A 26,012-nucleotide genomic window follows, 5' to 3' on the forward strand; every position below is an offset into this window, starting at 1 on the left:
TACAAATTCTGTTAACCCCAAGGATGTTTCTGGGCCAAATTTGGTTAAAATCCAAGCAGAACTATATGACTATTAGCGATTTACACGATTTACCTCTATTTCCCCTATTGGGCCCCGCCCCTCCTGCCCCCAGGGGGTCAGAGCCAAAATTTGGTTACAATCCATGCGCCCCTCCTGCCCCCAAGGATGGGTCAGAGCCAAAATTTGGTTACAATCCATGCAGAACTCTATGACAAGTAGCAATTTATAAGATTACCTCTATTTCCCCTATTGGGCCCCGCCCATCCTGCCCCCGGGGGGTCAGAGCCAAAATTTATACAAGTTCTGTTCCCCTTCCCCCAAGGATGTTTGTGGCCAAAATTGGTTACAATCCATGCAGAACTCAGTGACTAGTAGCGATTTAAAGGAAATGTTGACGGACGGACGGACGACGGACGGACGGGACGGACGACGGACGCCGCGCCATGACATAAGCTCACCGGCCCTTCGGGCCAGGTGAGCTAAAAATGTATTGGGTTGAGCAAGGACGTATATGAGATCCTTGGCTTGAGTTCGAGTTTGGGTATAAAGCAATCTTACATTAGTAATTTCCATATTTTTTCAAAACGATTTTGTAATTACTTAAAAACAAGATCTTCATTTAACGTCGCATCAGTTTTTTAACGGCAACATACAGTGAACCAGAGACATTCGTAATACAGTGAACCAGAGACATTCGTAAATAAGTTAATTACTCTCAACATGAACATATAGATTCTATCTTTATCTTTGATCCGCTTTCAATATCAAAGTGAAACCATTAGCCCTAGTGTGATTTTACAGGATGACAGTCTATGACAGAGATCTATATTTACGTCCATGGCCATCTGATGCAACAATTTAACAATTCGCCTTCTCCCACAACCATACACAGTCACCTATCCTATGCTAATGTTACGTTGGGAGTTACCTCCCTTCACCTCACCATCGTCCTTGACCCGGCACTCTGAAATCATCTGATGCAAGCGGTGCTCTACTCGTAATATCGGAAGTATTTAATTCGTGATATATGGCAAAATAAGCGTAAATTGTCCATTCCACACGTTGAACAAAAGCAGAAGATTGAAAGGATAAACTAAAATACAAAATGGCTGATGACGATTCGGTAAGAATCTTATTAGAACGAGCGCATGCTTCCTGAGAAAATCCAATATGGCGACGTCCACTGAACATGTGGAAATTAACAGCTGGCGTAGGCTTCCGATACTCTATTAGTTTTCTGATTTCCAAATGCCTTCCAGTTGAATTTATTTAAGATGATATATATACCAGTGATCTAATTGTTATTGTGATATTTGTCCGTAGTAAATATGAGCTATAAATTATTAGTTATAGAACTTATAATATGACATGCATATGGTAACTACACCCAACGTTACAATTATAGAGAACATTGTATGATAGATTGTATGCGTTAATATAGGCCTACTTTTAATTAGAATTTAAATGCACATGTGCACCTCCTAGCAACAAGATATAAGAAGTTCTCGTTCACAGTTTTTCCAGAAGCTGATCACAGTCACAAAATTTCTACAAGGCCATGTCTTACTCGACAATAACTAATGAATATTTGTATTATGCAGATATGCCTGATCAGATGTGACAATTAAGGGAAATACAGTTGCTGTTTTTGTTTTTACAAAAGTGTTGTGTTTAAATTGTAAATTGTAGCAGGACAGGAGAAAAAACAGAACAGCCAAAATGTATAGTGATATCCATGGTCGCCTTTTAGCTTCACACTGGGTAGGGGGGGGGGGGATTGGTCCTTTAGCTCAGTCGGTAGAGCGGCGGACCAGTAAGTCCGGGGTCGCTGGTTTTAGCCCAATTGGCGGTACACTACTTTCACCCTGTTACATTTGGTGCCATGCTAGACTACTCCAAGTGAAAGCTTTATGAGATTGAGAGGCTTCATTGGAGATAGAACCTGGGTTGGTCTGTGTTTGGGATTGAACATGTTTGAAAAGGCAGAGTAGTGTAGCAGATTTTTATTGTAAATACGATACGGTAGCCTTCTAGCTTCACGCTAGGGGGAATTTGCCTTTAACTCAATCGAAAGAGCGGTGGACCAGTAAGTCCCAGGGTCGCAGGTTTGAGTCCGGCTGACGGAATACTATTCTCGCTCTGTTACACTGGTATTTGAACCCAGGACCTCCAAACACTAGTCGGATGCTCTACCGATGGAGCTACTTGGACAGGAGTAAATTTGGGAAAAATCATCAGCATATCAACATAAATGCTCTTTTGTTAATAGACAATAAAATTACCAAATACATATTATCTCTCTATTTTGTCCTTTATGACATATACAAAAAATACCTTTATTTTAAATTCATAATGGTGCTCCCAGTGAAAATGGGATATTAAAAATGTTCAGTTCTAATTAAAGTGAACATTCGGGCAAGGATGGCTAAAGTCAGTAAAAATGGTGTGAATGTATCCAGTATAATTTCTCACCAAAATCTGTCTGCGTACGAAGAAATTTATTTAAAGTATAGGAATCCTAAAACGTCCTCCCGGCTGACTATGTCCGTGGTTACATTTACACGCAGCCTCGCTTTCAATGCTTTCAGCTTCCTTTACTTTAATGGTCAGAACTGGGAAACGTAAGCAGAACTTGGCCGTCGTATTATTATGTGAGAACTTTTGGAAGGCCAATGAACGCATTTAGACTGGTTTTTTTTGCCCGACTATTCACTTTAATTCTTCATTGTCTTTCCATGCAAAATATATAGAGGGAAATTGTAACTCAAAAGATTCATTAAGTCCATGTTCAGTAGGAGTAATTCAAACTGCATGATGTTACATAAAATGTTTTTAAATAGAAAAGTATTCTGTCCTAAATAAAACACAAATGTAACTGATCAATGCAGATATTATGGCAAATACACACAGTCTCTGTATTTAAGAAGTTTGAAAATGAAAGCTATTACACTAAGTATGGATTCAAGCAAAATGTTTAATTTACAACTGATGTTTGACCGATTAAATAGCAGACGAAACCTCAACACTAGGCTGTCACTCATCGCAGTACTGCCACAACACGCTAACCATACCAAACTGAAAGTGGGCCATGTGCCAAAAATAGCCACTGACAGGACTTAAGATATTGTGCCTGAGGTGTTAATTGGTTATTGCCATTCATAATCCAATTCTCATGCCTGGTTGTAGAACGAATATACGTACCCGGCCTCTTACCTTTCGGCCGGGTACGAATCGGTCCCTATGTGTCGTAGTGGAGCACTGCCTCCGGAAATCACTCGGGCATAGTTTTTCATACTTTTTTGTAGGTTTCTGATTATTTTATGCGTATACATGTATTTACATATTACTTTTGTCCAAAACAATCATAACTACCATTCTTAATATCTACCGTACAGCTCACAAGACGTCAAATTCACCATTTGTGGACTTGCCGTATAAATTCCCTTCAGAAAGACCTTCATATGTAATATGTAAAAAAAATAATGCCTCGATGAGATTTTGATATTTTATGTGGTTCAGTTTTATTGCTTAGTAGTTAAGCGATATCAAACAAGTGCGATAAAATGCAAACAAATGTTTTATAATGGTTTGCATAATCATTACTTTGCTCCATTAGCAGTAATAGGCACCAATTGTAGCTCTAAAGACGACACCATTATCTGTCTAAAAGTCTTTTGAGCTACAATATTGCAGCTAGCCTAGTTGCTATTTTGTGTCCGTATCTCAGTTAATTTACCTGCATTCTCTGCCAGCCAACTCACATGTCATGGACTCATGGCCGCCATTTTTCGGATGCGTTCAATTTGAAATACCAAGAATGGTGAGACAATTATAAGGCCAATCTAAAGTATTTTCAGATTGGGAAAAAAATCTAAGAAATTGGGAAAATTCTAGCCTAAATTTCATTTGGAATGGGCCGAATAATCCCTGTTAAATAAAGTTTTATTATTATTATTATCATTAGTATTTTAATCAACTGTGAGATGTACATGTCTACCAGCCATGTATATTGAATTTATTTTCTGCACTTAATTCAAGTTGATGTGACTGTTTAAAGGAGGAATGTTATAATAATTTACAGTTGATGCTTGACTTAAAGAAGAAAAAGAAGAAGAAGAGGGTTCCTTTTGATATAGACAGTGTTGAAGCAGGTGAAAGCTCCCCCTCCCAGCCAGAGGGTACTCCTGAAATTCATGATGAACCAGAGAAACCAGAGAAGGCGGACAAAATATTAGATGATGGTAAGTTTTTAAGCCATAAGTGGTTTGAGAGAAAAAATGGATGATGAACAGTTTAATGGTGAGTAATCAATATTTAATCAGCAGTAAAATATCACAACTTGACTGTGTTGGATTCTTTGATAGATACACCAGTCAATGTTAAATCATCCACAACAAAAAATGTTATTTCCAATGCAGAATTAATGAAAAATAATCCGTTCTTTTCTTTTGGTTACAACGGCATAATTTCTGTTATTGCATCAGAAAAACTTTTATAGCTTTTAAGTATTTAGGTTTGATTGATAGACTGTTTACGACCTTTAGTATATTTAGTATTATTATGGAGGATATCTTAAAATTCTCTTCATTTCAGAATAAGCACTAGAATTTACACCCTGCAATAAATCTCAACATAGTATTGCTATATCCTAGTTACTCGTGGAGTAAAATAAATATACTAGCACTTTCATCCTCTTCAGGAATATTTTTGCTGTGTTTTGTAGGGGTTAGTTCAAAGTACCTGTATTGGATTTTCAGAATAAAATATATCAGACACTTTTTTTAGGTACTTCAAAGAGAGAATTTCCTACAATATCTGGGGTTGAATAATGTCCCCATTCTCCTAAAAAACAATTCCCATGTATAGGTGAAAAATTACCAAATTTTTGATCAGTTATTTTCAGATTGAATAAGCATCACTGTAATGTTGATATGGTCAATTTATAATCTATCCAAAAGATCAATTTAGAAAGAATAAAATTAATCCGAATATTATCAACATATTTTATCAGAAAGTTTATTTAACAAATAACATAATAAAGCTTCATTAGACAAACATATACTTGATTTGAAATATCTGAATGTGTGATGTCATATGTAAATTGATTATTGTGATTGTGATAATTAGCGGATTGTCTTGAAGCTGTTTCATGAAATCTACTGTAAACCAACTTTCATTCGTGTGCAATTTACTTCCAATTAAATTCACAAAAGTTTGTCTCCACGAACTAATATCTACATCATAAATGTTGATAGAGATAGCATTCAATTGTTAAACCATCCGTGAATGGTTTACAGTATATATGCAAAGCTCTTCAATTTGTGGAAAATTCTCTGTTGAAATATATATTGTTTGTTTTACTTTCAGATATGTCTTTTGACTTCACAAACACTAAGAAAAAGAAGAAAAAGAAGAAAGCATTTGATATGGATGAAATGACAGAAGCTTTGCCAGTAAGTATCAACAATAATACATGTTGTTGTGAAGCATTCATTCATTTAGTTTATTCAAATCATTGATAGGCTACATAACATCTGAAGTTAGGTCACCTGAGACAAAGTTTGGTATACATGTCTAAGTGTTGTAACAAACCACTAATAGTACACAATTATTATATCTATGATAGGCTACATAACATCTGAAGTTAGGTCACCTGAGACAAAGTTTGGTATACATGTCTAAGTGTTGTAACAAACCACTAATAGTACACAATTATTATATCTATGATAGGCTACATAACATCTGAAGTTAGGTCACCTGAGACAAAGTTTGGTATACATGTCTAAGTGTTGTAACAAACCACTAATAGTACACATTTATTATATCTATGATAGGCTACATAACATCTGAAGTTAGGTCACCTGAGACAAAGTTTGGTATACATGTTTAAGTGTGTGTAACAAACCACTAATAGTACACATTTATTATATCTATGATAGGCTACATAACATCTGAAGTTAGGTCACCTGAGACAAAGTTTGGTATACATGTCTAAGTGTTGTAACAAACCACTAATAGTACACAATTATTATATCTATGATAGGCTACATAACATCTGAAGTTTGGTCACCTGAGACAAAGTTTGGTATACATGTCTAAGTGTTGTAACAAACCACTAATAGTACACATTTATTATATCTATGATAGGCTACATAACATCTGAAGTTAGGTCACCTGAGACAAAGTTTGGTATACATGTTTAAGTGTTGTAACAAACCACTAATAGTACACAATTATTATTATCTATGATAGGCTACATAACATCTGAAGTTAGGTCACCTGAGACAAAGTTTGGTATACATGTTTAAGTGTTGTAACAAACCACTAATAGTACACATTTATTATATCTATGATAGGCTACATAACATCTGAAGTTAGGTCACCTGAGACAAAGTTTGGTATACATGTTTAAGTGTTGTAACAAACCACTAATAGTACACATTTATTATATCTATGATAGGCTACATAACATCTGAAGTTAGGTCACCTGAGACAAAGTTTGGTATACATGTCTAAGTGTTGTAACAAACCACTAATAGTACACATTTATTATATCTATGATAGGCTACATAACATCTGAAGTTAGGTCACCTGAGACAAAGTTTGGTATACATGTCTAAGTGTTGTAACAAACCACTAATAGTACACATTTATTATATCTATGGAGGTTAACACAATGGAGGCACTCCTGTGCTTTATATATCAGGATTACTTGTACATATGTATTGTAACGGCCAAGTGGCACTATAATTCAGGAAGCGTGTCTGACCGTTATATATCACCTGATTGATACCCTATTAGGTACAATGTATAATTTTATAACAAACTTCAGTTACATAGGTATGCGGTTTCAAGGTTCTCATACTAAACAATCACTGTCACCGAGACTGTGATTCCTAATAAAATACAACCAAGAGTTAGATAAGTAAAATGAATTTATTACGTTAAGGATATATTAGTACAATATACAATGAAAACTCTGACCGTCCATTATCTTCTATTAAACACACTCTCACAGTAGCTATTCTATTACTTTACAAGGTTTCTTACTAATAATTTACAATAAATCGAGCAATCTCCAGCATTTAAATGGTATAAAAGTAATTCCCCTAAACCTTCTGAATGTAAAAAGTATCTCCTCATAAAAATCTACTGCAGAATAATAACAATTTTGTCAAAACGATTCTCTAGAGAATTGCTATTCATTACATTACCAAAATATTGGACAGAATAATCTATGTTCCTAATAGTTACAAAAATCAAATACTGGAAAATTCCCCACATATAATATATTCACATATACACATACCGGTACACAATACCATGACAAACCCAATGGATAAATTACGTTTTCTAATATATCCTAGTTAATTATAATTCACAAATATAATATCACACTAAAGGTGACTCATTACAGAATTATTTGATCTCATCTTGTCACAGCATTATACACTGGTATTTCATATCAAAGAGAAACACAATTTAACAAAGCATGACAATTTATTGACTCCTGCCCTATACTGGTTTTACAGATGACAGTTAAGGCCTCTTGTATGTACTGTTTACATCTGGTTACAGGAGACAACAGATAACACAGAAGCACCAGTATCCCAGGACACACAGGACACAATGGCAACAGATGACCTGACTGGCGATCTCAATCTTGACCTCCCACAAAAAAAGAAAAAGAAGAAGAAGAAGAATGTGGACTTTGAGGCAATGGAGGAGCCAGAGGAACCAGAAGATGGTAAGAGTTGTTGCACCACATTACTTTATGTACTGTATCCTACTGGTAATAAGCCCCACCCAGGAATTATTGCACCACATTACTTTATGTGCTGTATCCTACTGGTAATAAGCCCCACCCAGGAGTTATTGTACCACATTACTTTATGTACTGTATCCTACTGGTAATAAGCCCCACCCAGGAGTTATTGCACCACATTACTTTATGTACTGTATCCTACTGGTAATAAGCCCCACCCAGGAGTTATTGTACCACATTACTTTATGTACTGTATCCTACTGGTAATAAGCCCCACCCAGGAGTTATTGTACCACATTACTTTATGTACTGTATCCTACTGGTAATAAGCCCCACCCAGGAGTTATTGTACCACGTTACTTTATGTACTGTATCCTACTGGTAATAAGCCCCACCCAGGAGTTATTGTACCACATTACTTTATGTACTGTATCCTACTGGTAATAAGCCCCAACCCAGGAGTTATTGTACCACGTTACTTTATGTACTGTATCCTACTGGTAATAAGCCCCACCATGGAGTTATTGTACCACGTTTACTTTATGTACTGTATCCTACTGGTAATAAGCCCCACCATGGAGTTATTGTACCACGTTACTTTATGTGCTGTATCCTACTGGTAATAAGCCCCACCTAGGAGTTATTGTACCACGTTACTTTATGTACTGTATCCTACTGGTAATAAGCCCCACCTAGGAGTTATTGTACCACGTTACTTTATGTACTGTATCCTACTGGTAATAAGCCCCACCCAGGAGTTATTGTACCACGTTACTTTATGTACTGTATCCTACTGGTAATAAGCCCCACCTAGGAGTTATTGTACCACCTTACTTTATGTACTGTACTGTATCCTACTGGTAATAAGCCCCACCCAGGAGTTATTGTACCACGTTACTTTATGTACTGTATCCTACTGGTTATAAGCCCCACCCAGGAGTTATTGTACCACATTATTTATGTACTGTACTGTATCCTACTGGTAATAAGCCCCACCCAGGAGTTATTGTACCACAGTTACTTTATTACTGTACTGTATCCTACTGGTAATAAGCCCCACCATGGAGTTATTGTACCACGTTACTTTATGTACTGTATCCTACTGGTAATAAGCCCCACCTAGGAGTTATTGTACCACGTTACTTTATGTACTGTACTGTATCCTACTGGTAATAAGCCCCACCATGGAGTTATTGTACTACGTTACTTTATGTACTGTATCCTACTGGTAATAAGCCCCACCAGGAGTTATTGTACCACTTTATTTTATTTATGTACTGTATCCTACTGGTAATAAGCCCCACCCAGGAGTTATTGTACCACATTACTTTAATGTACTGTACTGTATCCTACTGGTAATAAGCCCCACCATGGAGTTATTGTACCACGTTACTTTATGTACTGTATCCTACTGGTAATAAGCCCCACCTAGGAGTTATTGTACCACGTTACTTTATGTACTGTATCCTACTGGGTAATAAGCCCCACCATGGAGTTATTGTACTACACGTTACTTTATGTACTGTAATCCTACTGGTAATAAGCCCCACCCAGGAGTTATTGTACCAACACATTACTTTATGTACTGTACTGTATCCTACTGGTAATAAGCCCCACCATATGAGTTATTGTACCACTTTATTAACTTATGTACTGTATACCACCTACTGGTACTGGTAATAAGCCCCACCTAGGAGTTATTGTACCACCTTACTTTATGTACTGTACTGTATCCTACTGGTAATAAGCCCCACCCAGGAGTTATTGTACCACATTACTTTATGTACTGTACTGTATCCTACTGGTAATAAGCCCCACCATGGAGTTATTGTACCAACGTTACTTTATGTACTGTATCCTACTGGTAATAAGCCCCACCCAGGAGTTATTGTACCACACATTACTTTATGTACTGTAACCCTACTGGTAATAAGCCCCACCCAGGAAGTTATTGTACCACGTTTACTTTATGTACTGTATCCTACTGGTAATAAGCCCCACCCAGGAGTTATTGTACCACATTACTTTATGTACTGTATCCTACTGGTAATAAAGCCCCACCCAGGAGTTATTGTACCACCTTACTTTATGTACTGTAACCTACTGGTAATAAGCCCCACCCAGGAGTTATTGTAACCACATGTACTTAATGTACTGTATCCTTACTGGTAATAAGCCCCACCCAGGAGTTATTGTACCACATTTACTTTATGTACTGTATCCCAACTGGTAATTAAGCCCCACCCAGGAGTTTTATGTACCACGTTACTTTTATGTACTCTATCCTACTGGTAATAAGCCCCCACCCAGGAGTATATTGTACTACACGTTACTTGTATGTACTATATAATACTACTTGTAATAAGCCCCACCCCAGGAGTTATTGTTACCATGTTACTTTATTTACTGTATCCTACTGGTAATAAGCCCCACCCAGGAGTTATTGTACCAAGTAACATTATGTACTTATGTAAACTGTACCAATCCTACTTGGTAATAAGCCCCACCCAGGAGTTATTGTACCACGTTACTTTATGTACTGTATCCTACTGGTAATAAGCCCCACCCAGGAGTTATTGTACCACGTTACTTTATGTACTGTAACCTACTGGTAAATAACCCCAACCCAGGAGTTATTGTACCACACGTTACTTGTATGTACTGTATCCTTACTGGTAATAAGCCCCACCCAGGCGTTATATTGTACCATATTACTTTATGTACTGTATCCTACTGGTAATAACCCCACCCAGTGAGTTATTGTAACCACATTACTTTATGTACTGTATCCTACTGGTTAATAAGCCCCACCCAGGAGTATTGTACCACGTTACTTTATGTAAACTGTATCCTACTGGTAATAAGCCCCACCCAGGAGTTATATTGTACCACATTACTTGTAATGTAAAAAGCCCCACCTATGAGTTATTGATACCACGTTACATTATTACGTGTTATCCAACTGTAATAAGCCCCACCAGGAGTTATTGTTAACCACGTTACTTATGTACTTGTATCCTACTGGTAAATAGCCCCACCATGGAGTTTATTGTACCACGATACTTTAAATATGTACTGTAATGTCCTACTGGTAATAAGCCCAGTATGGAGTTATTGTACCACCGTTACTTTATGTACTGTACTGTATCCTACTGGTAATAAGCCCCACCAGGAGTTATTGTACCACGATTACTTTATGGTACTGTAATCCTACTGGTAATAAGCCCCACCATAGGGAGTTATTGTACCACGTTACTTTATGTACTGTATCCTACTGGTAATAAGCCCCACCATGGAGTTATTGTACCACTTACTTTGTACTGTACTGTATCCTACTGGTAATTAAAGTTCCCCACCTAGGAGTTATTGTACCACCTTACTATTATGTACTGTACTGTATCCTACTGGTAATAAAAGCCCCACCAGGAGTTATTGTACCACGTTACTTTATGTACTGTATCCTACTGGTTTAATAAGCCCCACCAGGAGTTATTGTACCACATTACTTTATGTACTGTTACTGTAACCTACTGGTAATAAGGCCCCACCCAGGAGTTATTGTACCACAGAAACTTTATGTACTGTACTGTATCCTAAACTGGTTAATAAGCCCCACCATGGAGTTATTGTACCCACATTACTTTTATGTACTGTATCCTACTGGTAATAAGCCACCACCCAGGATGTTATTGTACATACGTTACTTTATGTACTGTAACCTACTGGTAATAAGCCCCACCCCAGGAGTTATTGTACCACATTACTATATGTACTGACTGTATCCTACTGGTAAAAGCCCCACCATGGAGTTATTGTACCAAGTAATTTATGTTACTGTATCCTACTGGTAATAAGCCCCACCCTAGTTGAGTTATTGTACCACTTACTTTAAGTACTGTACTGTATGTATCCTACTGGTAATAAGCCCCACCCAGGAGGAGTTAGTTGTACCACACGTTACTTTATGTACTGTATCCTACTGGTAATAAGCCCCACCTAGGAGTTAATTGTACCCACTTTACTTTATGTACTGTAATCCTACTGGTAATAAGACCCCACCCAGGAGTTATTGTACCACATTACTTTATGTACTGTACTGTATCCTACTGGTAATAAGCCCCACCATGGAGTTATTGTACCACGTGTACTTGAATAAGCCCCACCGTTACTTTATGTACTGTATCCTACTGGTAATAAGCCCCACCCAGGAGTTATTGTACCACATTACTATTATGTACTGTATCCTACTGGTAATAAGCCCCACCATGGAGTTATTGTACCACAGTTACTTTATGTACTGTATCCTACTGGTAATAAGCCCCACCTAGGAGTTATTGTACCACACTTACTTTATGTACTGTATCCTACTGGTAATAAGCCCCACCCAGGAGTTATTGTACCACATTACTTTAATGTACTGTACTGTATCCTACTGGTAATAAGCCCCACCCATGGAGTATATTGTACCACGTTACTTTATGTACTGTATCCTATCCTACTGGTAATAAGCCCCCACCCAGGAGTTATTGTACCACATTACTTTATGTACTGTACTGTATCCTACTGGTAATAAGCCCCACCATGGAGTTATTGTACCACGTTACTGTAATGTACTGAATATCCTATTGTAATAAGCCCCCACCCAGGAGTTATTGTACCACGTTACTTTATGTACTGTACTGTATCCTACTGGTAATAAGCCCCACCCAGGAGTTATTGTACCACATTACTTTATGTACTGTATCCTACTGGTAATAAGCCCCACCATGGAGTTATTGTACCACGTTACTTTATGTACTGTATCCTACTGGTAATAGCCCCACCATGGAGTTATTGTACCCGTTACCATGTGCTGTAACCTACTGTAATAAAGCCCCACCTAGGAGTTATTGTACCACGTTACTTTATGTACTGTATCCTACTGGTAATAAGCCCCACCTAGGAGTTATTGTACCACGTTACTTTATGTACTGTATCCTACTGGTAATAAGCCCCACTCCAGGAGTTATTGTACCACGTTATTTTTATGTACTGTATCCTACTGGTAATAAGCCCCACCCAGGAGTTATTTGTACCACATTACTTTATGTACTGTACTGTATCCTACTGGTAATAAGCCCCACCCAGGAGTTATTGTACCACGTTACTTTATGTACTGTATCCTACTGGTAATAAGCCCCACCCAGGAGTTATTGTACCACGTTACTTTATGTACTGTATCCTACTGGTAATAAGCCCCACCCAGGAGTTATTGTACCACATATCTTTATGTACTGTATCCTACTGGTAAATAAGCCCCACCATGGAGTTATTGTACCACGTTACTTTATGTACTGTACTGTATCCTACTGGTAATAAGCCCCACCCAGGAGTTATTGTACCACATACATTATGTACTGTACTGTAATCCTACTGGTAATAAGCCCCACCCAGGAGTTATTGTACCACGATTACTTTATGTACTGTATCCTACTGGTAATAAGCCCCACCTGGAGTTATTGTACCACGTTACTTTATGTACTGTATCCTACTGGTAAATAAGCCCCACCCAGGAGTTATTGTACCACATTACTTTATGTTACTGTACTGTATCCTACTGGTAATAAGCCCCACCAGGAGTTATTGTACCACGTATACTTTATGTACTGTATCCTACTGGTAATAAGCCCCACCCAGGAGTTATTGTAACACATTACTTTATGTACTGTATCCTACTGGTAATAAGCCCCACCCTGAGTTAATTGTACCACTTACTTTATGTACTGTATCTACTGGTAATAAGCCCCACCCAGGAGTTATTGTACCACAATTACTTTATGTACTGTATCCTACTGGGTAATAAGCCCCACCAGGAGTTATTGTACCACAGTTACTTTATGTACTGTATCCTACTGGTAATAATCCCCACCCAGTAGAGTTATTGTACCACATTACTTTATGTACTGGTATCCTACTGGTAATAAGCCCCACCCAGGAGTTATTGTACCACGTTACTTTATGTACTGTATCCTACTGGTAATAAGCCCCACCCAGGAGTTATTGTACCACGTTACTTTATGTACTGTATCCTACTGGTAATAAGCCCCACCCAGGAGTTATTGTACCACGTTACTTTATGTACTGTATCCTACTGGTAATAAGCCCCACACCAGGAGTTATTGTACCAACGTTACTTTATGTACTGTATCCTACTGGTAATAAGCCCCACCCAGGAGTTATTGTACCACGTTATTGTACTTTATGTACTGTACTGTATCCTACTGGTAATAAGCCCCACCCACTTATGGAGTTATTGTACCACCCCACCAGGAGTTACTGTTTATGTACTGTATGTATCCTACTGGTAATAAGCCCCACCATGGAGTTATTGTACCACGTTACTTTATATGTACTGTATCCTACTGGTAATAAGCCCCACCCAGGAGTTATTGTACCACATATATTTACTTTACTGTACTGTATCCTACTGGTAATAAGCCCCACCCAGGAGTTATTGTACCACATTACTTTATGTACTGTATCCTACTGGTAATAAGCCCCACCCATGGAGTTATTGTACCACTTTACTTTATGTACTGTATCCTACTGGTAATAAGCCCCACCCAGGAGTTATTGTACCACGTTACTTTATGTAACTGTATCCTACTGGTAATAAGCCCCACCCAGGAGTTATTGTACCACGTTACTTTATAGTACTGTATCCTACTGGTAATAAGCCCCACCCAGGAGTTATTGTAACCATGTTACTTTATGTACTGTATCCTACTGGTAATAAGCCCCACCCAGGAGTTATTGTACCACATTACTTTATGTACTGTATCCTACTGGTAATAAGCCCCACCCAGGAGTTATTGGTACCACGTTACTTTATGTACTGTATCCTACTGGTAATAAGCCCCACCCAGAGTTATTGTACCACGTTACTTTATGTACTGTATCCTACTGGTAATAAGCCCCACCCAGGAGTTATTGTACCAACCTTACTTTATGTACTGTATTCCTACTGGTAATAAGCCCCACCCAGGAGTTATTGTACCACGTTACTTTATGTACTGTATCCTACTGGTAATAAGCCCCACCATGGAGTTATTGTACCACGTTACTTTATGTACTGTATCCTACTGGTAATAAGCCCCACCTAGGAGTTATTGTACCACTTTACTTTATGTACTGTACTGTATCCTACTGGTAATAAGCCCCACCCAGGAGTTATTGTACCACGTTACTTTATGTACTGTATCCTACTGGTAATAAGCCCCACCCAGGAGTTATTGTACCACATTACTTTATGTACTGTATCCTACTGGTAATAAGCCCCACCCAGGAGTTATTGTACCACGTTACTTTATGTACTGTATCCTACTGGTAATAAGCCCCACCCAGGAGTTATTGTACCACGTTACTTTATGTACTGTATCCTACTGGTAATAAGCCCCACCCAGGAGTTATTGTACCACGTTACTTTATGTACTGTATCCTACTGGTAATAAGCCCCACCCAGGAGTTATTGTACCACATTACTTTATGTACTGTATCCTACTGGTAATAAGCCCCACCCAGGAGTTATTGTACCACGTTACTTTATGTACTGTATCCTACTGGTAATAAGCCCCACCTAGGAGTTATTGTACCACGTTACTTTATGTACTGTATCCTACTGGTAATAAGCCCCACCCAGGAGTTATTGTACCACGTTACTTTATGTACTGTATCCTACTGGTAATAAGCCCCACCAGGAGTTATTGTACCACGTTACTTTATGTACTGTATCCTACTGGTAATAAGCCCCACCCATGGAGTTATTGTACCACGTTACTTTATGTACTGTATCCTACTGGTAATAAGCCCCACCCAGGAGTTATTGTACCACCTTACTATTACTGTACTGTATCCTACTGGTAATAAGCCCCACCCAGGAGTTATTGTACCACATTACTTTATGTACTGTACTGTATCCTACTGGTAATAAGCCCCACCATGGAGTTATTGTACCACGTTACTTTATGTACTGTATCCTACTGGTAATAAGCCCCACCCAGGAGTTATTGTACCACGTTACTTTATGTACTGTATCCTACTGGTAATAAGCCCCACCCAGGAGTTATTGTACCACATTACTTTATGTACTGTACTGTATCCTACTGGTAATAAGCCCCACCATGGAGTTATTGTACCACGTTACTTTATGTACTGTATCCTACTGGTAATAAGCCCCACCTAGGAGTTATTGTACCACGTTACTTTATGTACTGTATCCTACTGGTAATAAGCCCCACCCAGGAGTTATTGTACCACATTACTTTATGTACTGTATCCTACTGGTAATAAGCCCCACCATGGAGTTATTGTACCAAGTTAACTTTATGTACTGTATCCTACTGGTAATAAGCCCCACCTAGGAGTTATTGTACCACCTTACTTTATGTACTGTACTGTATCCTACTGGTAATAAGCCCCACCCAGGAGTTATTGTACCACATTACTTTATGTACTGTACTGTATCCTACTGGTAATAAGCCCCACCATGGAGTTATTGTACCACGTTACTTTATATGTACTGTAATACCTGGAGTTTTGTCCTGATCTACTGGTAATAAGCCCCACCCAGGAGTTATTGTACCACATTACTTTATGTACTGTACTGTATCCTACTGGTAATAAGCCCCACCAGGAGTTATTGTACCACGTTACTTTATGTACTGTATCCTACTGGTAATAAGCCCCACCAGGAGTTATTGTACCACATTACTTTATGTACTGTACTGTATCCTACTGGTAATAAGCCCCACCATGGAAGTTATTGTACCACTGTTACTTTATGTACTGTATCCTACTGGTAATAAGCCCCACCCAGGATTATTGTACCACATTACTTTATGTACTGTCTGTACCTACTGGTAATAGCCCCCAGATACTGTACCACATTATTACTTTACACAGGGTATTGTACACATTACTTTTATGTACTGTATCCTACTGGTAATAAGCCCCCACCCAGGAGTTATTGTACCACGTTACTTTATGTACTGTATCCTACTGGTAATAAGCCCCACCCAGGAGTTATTGTACCACATTACTTTATGTACTGTATCCTACTGGTAATAAGCCCCACCCAGGAGTTATTGTACCACATTACTTTATGTACTGTATCCTACTGGTAATAAGCCCCACCCAGGAGTTATTGTACCACATTACTTTATGTACTGTATCCTACTGGTAATAAGCCCCACCCAGGAGTTATTGTACCACGTTACTTTATGTACTGTATCCTACTGGTAATAAGCCCCACCCAGGAGTTATTGTACCACGTTACTTTATGTACTGTATCCTACTGGTAATAAGCCCCACCCAGGAGTTATTGTACCAAGTAACTTTATGTACTGTATCCTACTGGTAATAAGCCCCACCCAGGAGTTATTGTACCACGTTACTTTATGTACTGTATCCTACTGGTAATAAGCCCCACCATGGAGTTATTGTACCACGTTACTTTATGTACTGTATCCTACTGGTAATAAGGAGTTATTATACCACATTACTTTATGTACTGTATCCTACTGGTAATAAGCCCCACCCAGGAGTTATTGTACCACGTTACTTTATGTACTGTATCCTACTGGTAATAAGCCCCACCCCAGGAGTTATTGTACCACGTTACTTTATGTACTGTATCCTACTGGTAATAAGCCCCACCCAGGAGTTTATTGTACCACATTACTTTATGTACTGTATCCTACTGGTAATAAGCCCCACCCTGGAGTTATTGTACCACGTTACTTTATGTACTGTATCCTACTGGTAATAAGCCCCACCAGGAGTTATTGTACCACGTTACTTTATGTACTGTAACCTACTGGTAATAAGCCCCACCCAGGAGTTATTGTACCACGTTACTTTATGTACTGTATCCTACTGGTAATAAGCCCCACCCAGGAGTTATTGTACCACCTTACTTTATGTACTGTACTGTATCCTACTGGTAATAAGCCCCACCCAGGAGTTATTGTACCACGTTACTTTATGTACTGTATCCTACTGGTAATAAGCCCCACCATGGAGTTATTGTACCACGTTACTTTATGTACTGTATCCTACTGGTAATAAGCCCCACCCAGGAGTTATTGTACCACATTACTTTATGTACTGTATCCTACTGGTAATAAGCCCCAGTTATTGGAGTTACTTTATTGTACCTACGTTACAGGGTTATTATGTACTTTTGTATTGTAACCTACTGGTAATAAGCCCCACCCAGGAGTTATTGTACCACGTTACTTTATGTACTGTATCCTACTGGTAATAAGCCCCACCCAGGAGTTATTGTACCACCTTACTTTATGTACTGTACTGTATCCTACTGGTAATAAGCCCCACCCAGGAGTTATTGTACCACGTTACTTTATGTACTGTATCCTACTGGTAATAAGCCCCACCATGGAGTTATTGTACCACTCTTTAGTTACTTTATGTTACTGTATCCTACTGGTAATAAGCCCACCCAGGAGTTATTTATACCACATTACTTTATGTACTGTATCCTACTGGTAATAAGCCCCACCCAGGAGTTACTTATTGTACCAGGAGTTACTATTATGTACTTTATGTACTGTATCCTACTGGTAATAAGCCCCACCATGGAGTTATTGTACCACTAGTGTTTCCCACAGCATGATTAGCATGGTGCCGCGCCATGCCCTTTTTACCTGACGCCATGCCCCTATAACCTAACGCCCTGCCCCGTTTGTCCCCAGTACACTTTTACTAAACTACCAAAATACCAGGCAGTGGCTTGATAATTAAGTAAACAAAAGAGGTGTGACCACTCCCTGACCCCCTGACCAATACCCCAGTGGCCCTAATTAGCAGCCTTGGGCTATTTCCACCTTGGCTTGTGGTGTCACTTTCAGGTCTGTGTATTACGTAAGCTGAAGTCTGAGCAGCCGATCGGCAGCCTAGAAAAACAATCAGCTGGCCTTTCAATAAGTTTTATGACTACCACAGATAGTGAGCATTACTTCAAAAACAAATACTGCTTACAACTGTAAATTATTTACTCACGTTTTTAATGTTAAATAGGCCTATCTATATCTGATGGATGTCACAAAATTTGCAATCGTAATGGCCGCCATTTTGGGTGTATTGTAAAAGTAGATCCGGAGGTATTGAAGTTCAGGATTTTTACTAATATGTACACGTTTTTAAAAATGAAAACGGTATAAATTTTTTTAGAATTTCGATGTGAATTTATTTTTAGAAAAGATATATTAATATTAATAAAATTATTAATAGCAAAGTAATTAAAATAAATCAAATTACTCTATCAGATTAAATTCAAATATTTCGAATATTAATCTAATTATCTGTATTTTCTTAATTTAATGCTTGTAAATTTAGAACATTTTTTTAATTAATTATTAATTATAATGAAACATGTTTTCTTATTCAATTCAATACAGGATTTTTAATATTTCAATAAAGATATATATTAAAATAAAGGTAATTGGATTGAAATAATGGAATACATTTTGCATTTTTCCCATTCTTTTAATTAATATAAATGAAATTTAGATCTTTCTTGTGAATCAATTATAGTCATGATCATATATGATCGGCAGATAACTATTTCCAAAATCATTTTGTTCACTCAGAATAATTAAATGGATGTTCTGATATTACTTAGCAACTAAGAGAGTTTAAAGCATTTAAATGATATTAAGTTGATCAAACCAGAATTACATAAACAACAAGACAGTTTTAAAGATTTTCCCTTGTATTGGAAGTCGTCGATATAACCTTTGTGCCCCTCTGATGGTTATTTATCGCGGTCAAAGTGCCCTTTTCAAAACCCAGCACCATGCCCTTTTTTTTCCTGTGGGAAACACTAACCACGTTACTTTATGTACTGTATCCTACTGGTAATAAGGAGTTATTATACCACATTACTTTATGTACTGTATCCTACTGGTAATAAGCCCCACCCAGGAGTTATTGTACCACCTTACTTTATGTACTGTATCCTACTGGTAATAAGCCCCACCCAGGAGTTATTGTACCACCTTACTTTATGTACTGTATCCTACTGGTAATAAGCCCCACCCAGGAGTTATTGTACCACGTTACTTTATGTACTGTATCCTACTGGTAATAAGCCCCACCCAGGAGTTATTGTACCATGTTACCTTATGTACTGTATCCTACTGGTAATAAGCCCCACCCAGGAGTTATTGTACCACGTTACTTTATGTACTGTATCCTACTGGTAATAAGCCCCACCCAGGAGTTATTGTACCACGTTACTTTACGTACTGTATCCTACTGGTAATAAGCCCTACCCACCCACACCCGTAGAAATTAATGCTGGGATTTTAAGAGGAGGGGTATTATCATCAAATATAGGCCTATGTTTTTCCACAACTCTAAAAGAAAGATTTTCAGCAAACAGTACTTACACTGAACATAAGTTATCAGAGTCTTGAAAACAAGACAAAAAATTCTTTTTGGTTAGTATGAATTTTACACAACTAATGATGCTTCAAAATTTTGAAATGAAGCTTGACAAGAACTAAAGAACAGGAGAAGAAATGCATTTTAGATCTTAATACTATACTGTTTAGATGTTTTATCAGAAGTTGTCACTGTTTCAGATGATACCATAGATGCAAAGGATGATCGTGTGTCAGGAAATATTCCCGAGGGGAAATCATGGCTGGGGTCTGACAGAGATTATACATATGATGAGGTAATTATCTAGAGAGGGGAATGTTATAGATGAGATGGTGCATCCTCTTTCCAAAGACTTACCAAGTGTTTGACAGAACTACCATTGCAGAGGTGGTCAGTGTGTCACAGTGGTATTGGTGTGAGGTCATGATATTGTGTCCATCCTAATTGCTTTGGTGAGATAGAGGAAAGAATTTTTTACCGACAGGAAGTAAAGTTTATAATCCCATTGAGGGATGACAGACTGTTTACACTCTCTTCTGCTCTAGTCATATTTGTCAGATGTAAGAGAACCTGTACCTTTATGAATTGGGTATGTTTAAATGGATGTTGTATTTAATTGAGATATATTAACAATAGGTTTGATGAGGTAATGTTTTCTCTTTGCAGTTATTATCTCGAGTGTTTGACATCATCAGGGAGAAGAATCCCGATATGGTTGCTGGTGAAAAGAAAATTTTCAAAATGCGGCCCCCACAAGTCCTTAAAGTTGGCACTAGGAAATCATCATTTGCTAACTTTTCAGATATTTGTAGATTGTAAGTAACATTTCAAATATCCAAACAAATGTATAAGCAATATCGTATTCAATCTAAGAAGCAGTTAAAAATGATTGATAAAATGAAGGGGCGCTTGATAGAACCAAAGTATTGCACAGTTTTCAAATGAGAAAAAAAAAAGTATGGGTGGGTGGAGGAGAGTGGTTGAGTAAATCTATAATTAAGAATTGGTAATGATATTCCATGTTCTATGCATGGTTGATGTCAGTATAAAAAAAACACTTCTATCCATGGTCCTATATTTCTATCCAACTTAAAAAAGTAAATTGTCGTGAACATTACGGTAATGATTCAAGGAACATGAAACTAGTCTGTCTCCCTTGTTGAGACTACCCTTTTGATCTTGTATTACATATCTTAAGTATAGATTGTAATTGCTTAATAAAAATAGTATTTGGAATGGTCAGTGTATCAAAGGAACTAAACAATGTGATGTGTTGAATATGGGAACGGGTCAACATGTCAATGTACAGGACATACTCTAGGTTTGAAACAAATGAAGGAAATTCAAAAAAAATATTTTAGGAGAAATGGAACTCCCAAAGTATTTGCTATTCATTTTCCGATTGAAGGTATGACATGAGTGTAAATTATTGTAGGAAAATGTTAGCACTGGGAATCTTTCCTGTGACAAATTCTGAATGAAATCCATACAGGCCTACATGTACTTCAGAAACCAAATGATTATGAATCTTAAATTCTTTAGACAATGTATAATCCAATTTCACTTTCACTAGTGTTTCTTGTGATTTATTTGCAAGTACAAATGCTTCTTCATTTTTAACTCACCTGGCCCGAATGGCCGGTGAGCTTGTGTCATGGCGCGGCGTCTGTCATCCGTTTGTCGGTCCGTCGTCCATCTGTCAACATTTCCTTTAAATCGCTACTAGTCATAGAGTTCTGCATGGAATGTAACCAAATTTGGCCAGAATCATCCTTGAGGGAAAGGGAACAGAGTTTGTATAGTTTTTGGCTCTGACCCCCTGGGGGCAGGACCCCATAGGGGGAAAAGAGGTAAATCCTTTAAATCGCTACTAATCATAGAGTTCTGCATGGAATACATGTAACCAAATTTAGCAGAAATATCCTTGGGGGAAGGGAACAGAGTTTGTATAAATTTATAAATTTTGGCTCTGACAGAAACATCTTTGGGGGAAGGGTAACATATTTTGTATAAAATTGGGCTGTGACCCCCTGGAGCAGAAAGAATGGGTACCGATAGGGAAATTAGAGGTAAATCTTTAAATTCCTTCAGAAAAGATTATTAAGCATTACAATAACCAGGTGAGCGATACAGGCCCTCTTGGCCTCTTGTTAAAAATTACAACTATGGGTTTAAAAAAAAGCTTCTATGGATGGTCCAAATGTTGTAAAAATGCTTCTACCCCTGATTCCACATAAAATTAAATTGCTTCAATGCATGGTCCCCCTAAAAAAAGCTGGAGTCCTTGGGATTTGGTTGATATTTTACTGGAAAAGCCCTAAAAATGCTACTCATATGAGGATCATAAAAAAAACCTGTCTGATAAATCAAAAAAAGAGAACCCTTCTTTCCTAAAATATCATTGTCTAGCAGATCTTACAGTATAAGCTCACCAGTGATTTCTATAGCTGAATCAATTTGGATTTATCCTCATACTTAACTGTTCCATATGTTCTTGCAGTTTACACAGACAGCCGAAACATGTCCTAGCGTTTTTGTTAGCTGAGTTGGGAACAAGGTAAGGTATTCTTGTCATGATTTCCTCTAATACAATTCTTCTTTAACAAATCTAGAAATAAGACTGGTCACATATGTAAACTACTAATTGTTTTTCGTGCTATATAAACCATATCAAACCTTTCTGGCGTCTGAAATATCTTATTTATTGAATTTTTAAATAAGCATGGTAACCTCGAATATCATCTCAAGTGGGCATATCCATAATAAAATTGAGTAATCTGAAGTCTTCAGACCTACAGAACGCCTATATCTGGTGTAATTATGAATGTTTTGTTTCTATTTATAGTGGATCTGTTGATGGCAATAATCAACTAATTATCCGAGGAAAATATAACCAGAAACAGATTGAAAATGTTCTTAGAAGATATATCAGTAAGTATTGTATAAGTTGGGAAACTTCTGCGGTATATTTGTTTTCATCATATAGATGAAAAGCCAACAAATTTGTATTGATCCAATTTACAGCTGTAAATATGTTTTCATGTTTTAATTGAACCATATAATAAAATTATATGAATGAGTTCATTACCTACTCACTGTGGTGTTTAGAATTTTTACTGGACAGAGCATAAACTCTGGTAAAAAAAAAAACACAAAAAACCCCAGAAAATAGGGAAGTTATAAGAGGAATTGTTGCATTTATAAAATCAAACATGGGTCTGTCAAGTAAGGCATAGGGATAGCTCTACCCAAGTGGAAAATGGTTTCACCAGCACCCAAGTGGAAAATGGTTTCACCAGCACCCAAGTGGAAAATGGTTTCACCAGTCAGCATAAAGCTTTCAGACTCCTGACCAGCTAAACTAATTCACAGACATTTGTAGGGCACTGTCTTATGAGATTAGTTATAATAATACCTTTTATTTGCAGAGGAATATGTGACCTGTCATACCTGTCGATCCCCAGACACTCTCCTTCAAAAGGACACACGTCTTTTCTTCTTACAATGTGAGACATGTGGATCAAGATGTTCCGTGGCCAGCATCAAATCAGGATTCCAGGCTGTCACAGGAAAACGTGCTGCCATCCGTGCTAAGACTGCATAAAGTGGATGTTAAATATGTGTGCATAGGAAAACTTTTCATGATACAAATATACATGTATTTACCCGACATCATCAGCAGTATCGCTTTTTCAATCATGGAGAACTTTAATGCTGCATATACGCAGGATTCTAAAATTTTTCCAATATTTGAATATTTGAAATTAATATTATAATCTGCAATCATTCGGAGTAGTATAAATTTGTGTTCAATTAAATGTGGTTCTCTCTGTAAATTCCAAGTAAAACTTTGACTCAGTGATAGCAGGTTCTCTATCAGTGTAAAAGATAATAGTTGTAGCGAGTGGAAGCGAGACAGAATGTTCACATTGAAGATCAGTTCTTATTTCTGGTGCATTTCTTTTTTGAATCTATGTAAACATGGCAGAATATTTATATGATAATTACAAATTAAAATCTTTTTCATTTGTTGAATGGCCTTTGTCATTATGTAGCTCCTTTAGATATGGATAGATATATTGGATTAACTCCCTTTGTTATCCCCTCCTGGATGTTAACAAAAATGAAGTCCCGATGTCTTTTTCTCGTCACTTAGCAACTTTATTGATTCATAGTACTTTGAATGATTTTGTGATTCAATGTGTTAGTGAGGTTCAATATGAAACTTGCTATCACTGGTCATACAGAATCTTTTGTTGACCCTTGAGCGACTTAATTTCTCAACCAGTTTTAATCCAATTTGACTTGTAAAAGTACAAGTAATTACCTTGAACAAATTGTGTTACTGGTTGCTTAGATCAAGGTCATCAGTCATAGCAAATCTATATTATTGTGCTACTGATTTCATATCTTGCTTGTGGGTCGACGTTATTTTGGACACAAAAGAATCAGTGATGTTTGTTTTAGTAATTTACAAATTTCTTTATTTTTTAGCTCGCCTATTCGAAGAATAAAAAAAGCTAATGTTGTCGCGTCGGCATCAGCGTTGGCATTCCATTTCACGTTAAAGTTTTTGAGCAAGTTTCTGTTTCGTCAATTGCAAACATGGGTCTGTCAAGTAAGGCATAGGGATAGCTCTACCCAAGTGGAAAATGGTTTCACCAGCACCCAAGTGGAAAATGGTTTCACCAGCACCCAAGTGGAAAATGGTTTCACCAGTCAGCATAAAGCTTTCAGACTCCTGACCAGCTAAACTAATTCACAGACATTTGTAGGGCACTGTCTTATGAGATTAGTTATAATAATACCTTTTATTTGCAGAGGAATATGTGACCTGTCATACCTGTCGATCCCCAGACACTCTCCTTCAAAAGGACACACGTCTTTTCTTCTTACAATGTGAGACATGTGGATCAAGATGTTCCGTGGCCAGCATCAAATCAGGATTCCAGGCTGTCACAGGAAAACGTGCTGCCATCCGTGCTAAGACTGCATAAAGTGGATGTTAAATATGTGTGCATAGGAAAACTTTTCATGATACAAATATACATGTATTTACCCGACATCATCAGCAGTATCGCTTTTTCAATCATGGAGAACTTTAATGCTGCATATACGCAGGATTCTAAAATTTTTCCAATATTTGAATATTTGAAATTAATATTATAATCTGCAATCATTCGGAGTAGTATAAATTTGTGTTCAATTAAATGTGGTTCTCTCTGTAAATTCCAAGTAAAACTTTGACTCAGTGATAGCAGGTTCTCTATCAGTGTAAAAGATAATAGTTGTAGCGAGTGGAAGCGAGACAGAATGTTCACATTGAAGATCAGTTCTTATTTCTGGTGCATTTCTTTTTTGAATCTATGTAAACATGGCAGAATATTTATATGATAATTACAAATTAAAATCTTTTTCATTTGTTGAATGGCCTTTGTCATTATGTAGCTCCTTTAGATATGGATAGATATATTGGATTAACTCCCTTTGTTATCCCCTCCTGGATGTTAACAAAAATGAAGTCCCGATGTCTTTTTCTCGTCACTTAGCAACTTTATTGATTCATAGTACTTTGAATGATTTTGTGATTCAATGTGTTAGTGAGGTTCAATATGAAACTTGCTATCACTGGTCATACAGAATCTTTTGTTGACCCTTGAGCGACTTAATTTCTCAACCAGTTTTAATCCAATTTGACTTGTAAAAGTACAAGTAATTACCTTGAACAAATTGTGTTACTGGTTGCTTAGATCAAGGTCATCAGTCATAGCAAATCTATATT

At 37.5% G+C, this 26,012-nt stretch overlaps 1 protein-coding gene across 1 annotated transcript; it reads left to right on the forward strand.

Moving 5' to 3' along the window:
• The first annotated feature begins 959 nt into the window (after nucleotides 1–959).
• On the forward strand, nucleotides 960–24,265 carry LOC138316034 (eukaryotic translation initiation factor 2 subunit 2-like). Its single transcript, XM_069257506.1, has 9 exons — nucleotides 960–1,144; nucleotides 4,103–4,262; nucleotides 5,389–5,474; nucleotides 7,600–7,768; nucleotides 20,431–20,525; nucleotides 20,897–21,045; nucleotides 22,731–22,787; nucleotides 23,076–23,161; nucleotides 23,659–24,265. The coding sequence occupies exons 1-9, from the start codon at nucleotides 1,127–1,129 to the stop codon at nucleotides 23,832–23,834; spliced, it is 996 nt and encodes a 331-aa protein (XP_069113607.1). The 5' UTR covers nucleotides 960–1,126; the 3' UTR covers nucleotides 23,835–24,265.
• The last annotated feature ends 1,747 nt before the right edge of the window (nucleotides 24,266–26,012 follow it).

This window comes from Argopecten irradians, chromosome 2, assembly GCF_041381155.1.
Source record: "Argopecten irradians isolate NY chromosome 2, Ai_NY, whole genome shotgun sequence".
In the NCBI taxonomy this organism is placed as follows: Eukaryota; Metazoa; Mollusca; class Bivalvia; order Pectinida; family Pectinidae; genus Argopecten; species Argopecten irradians.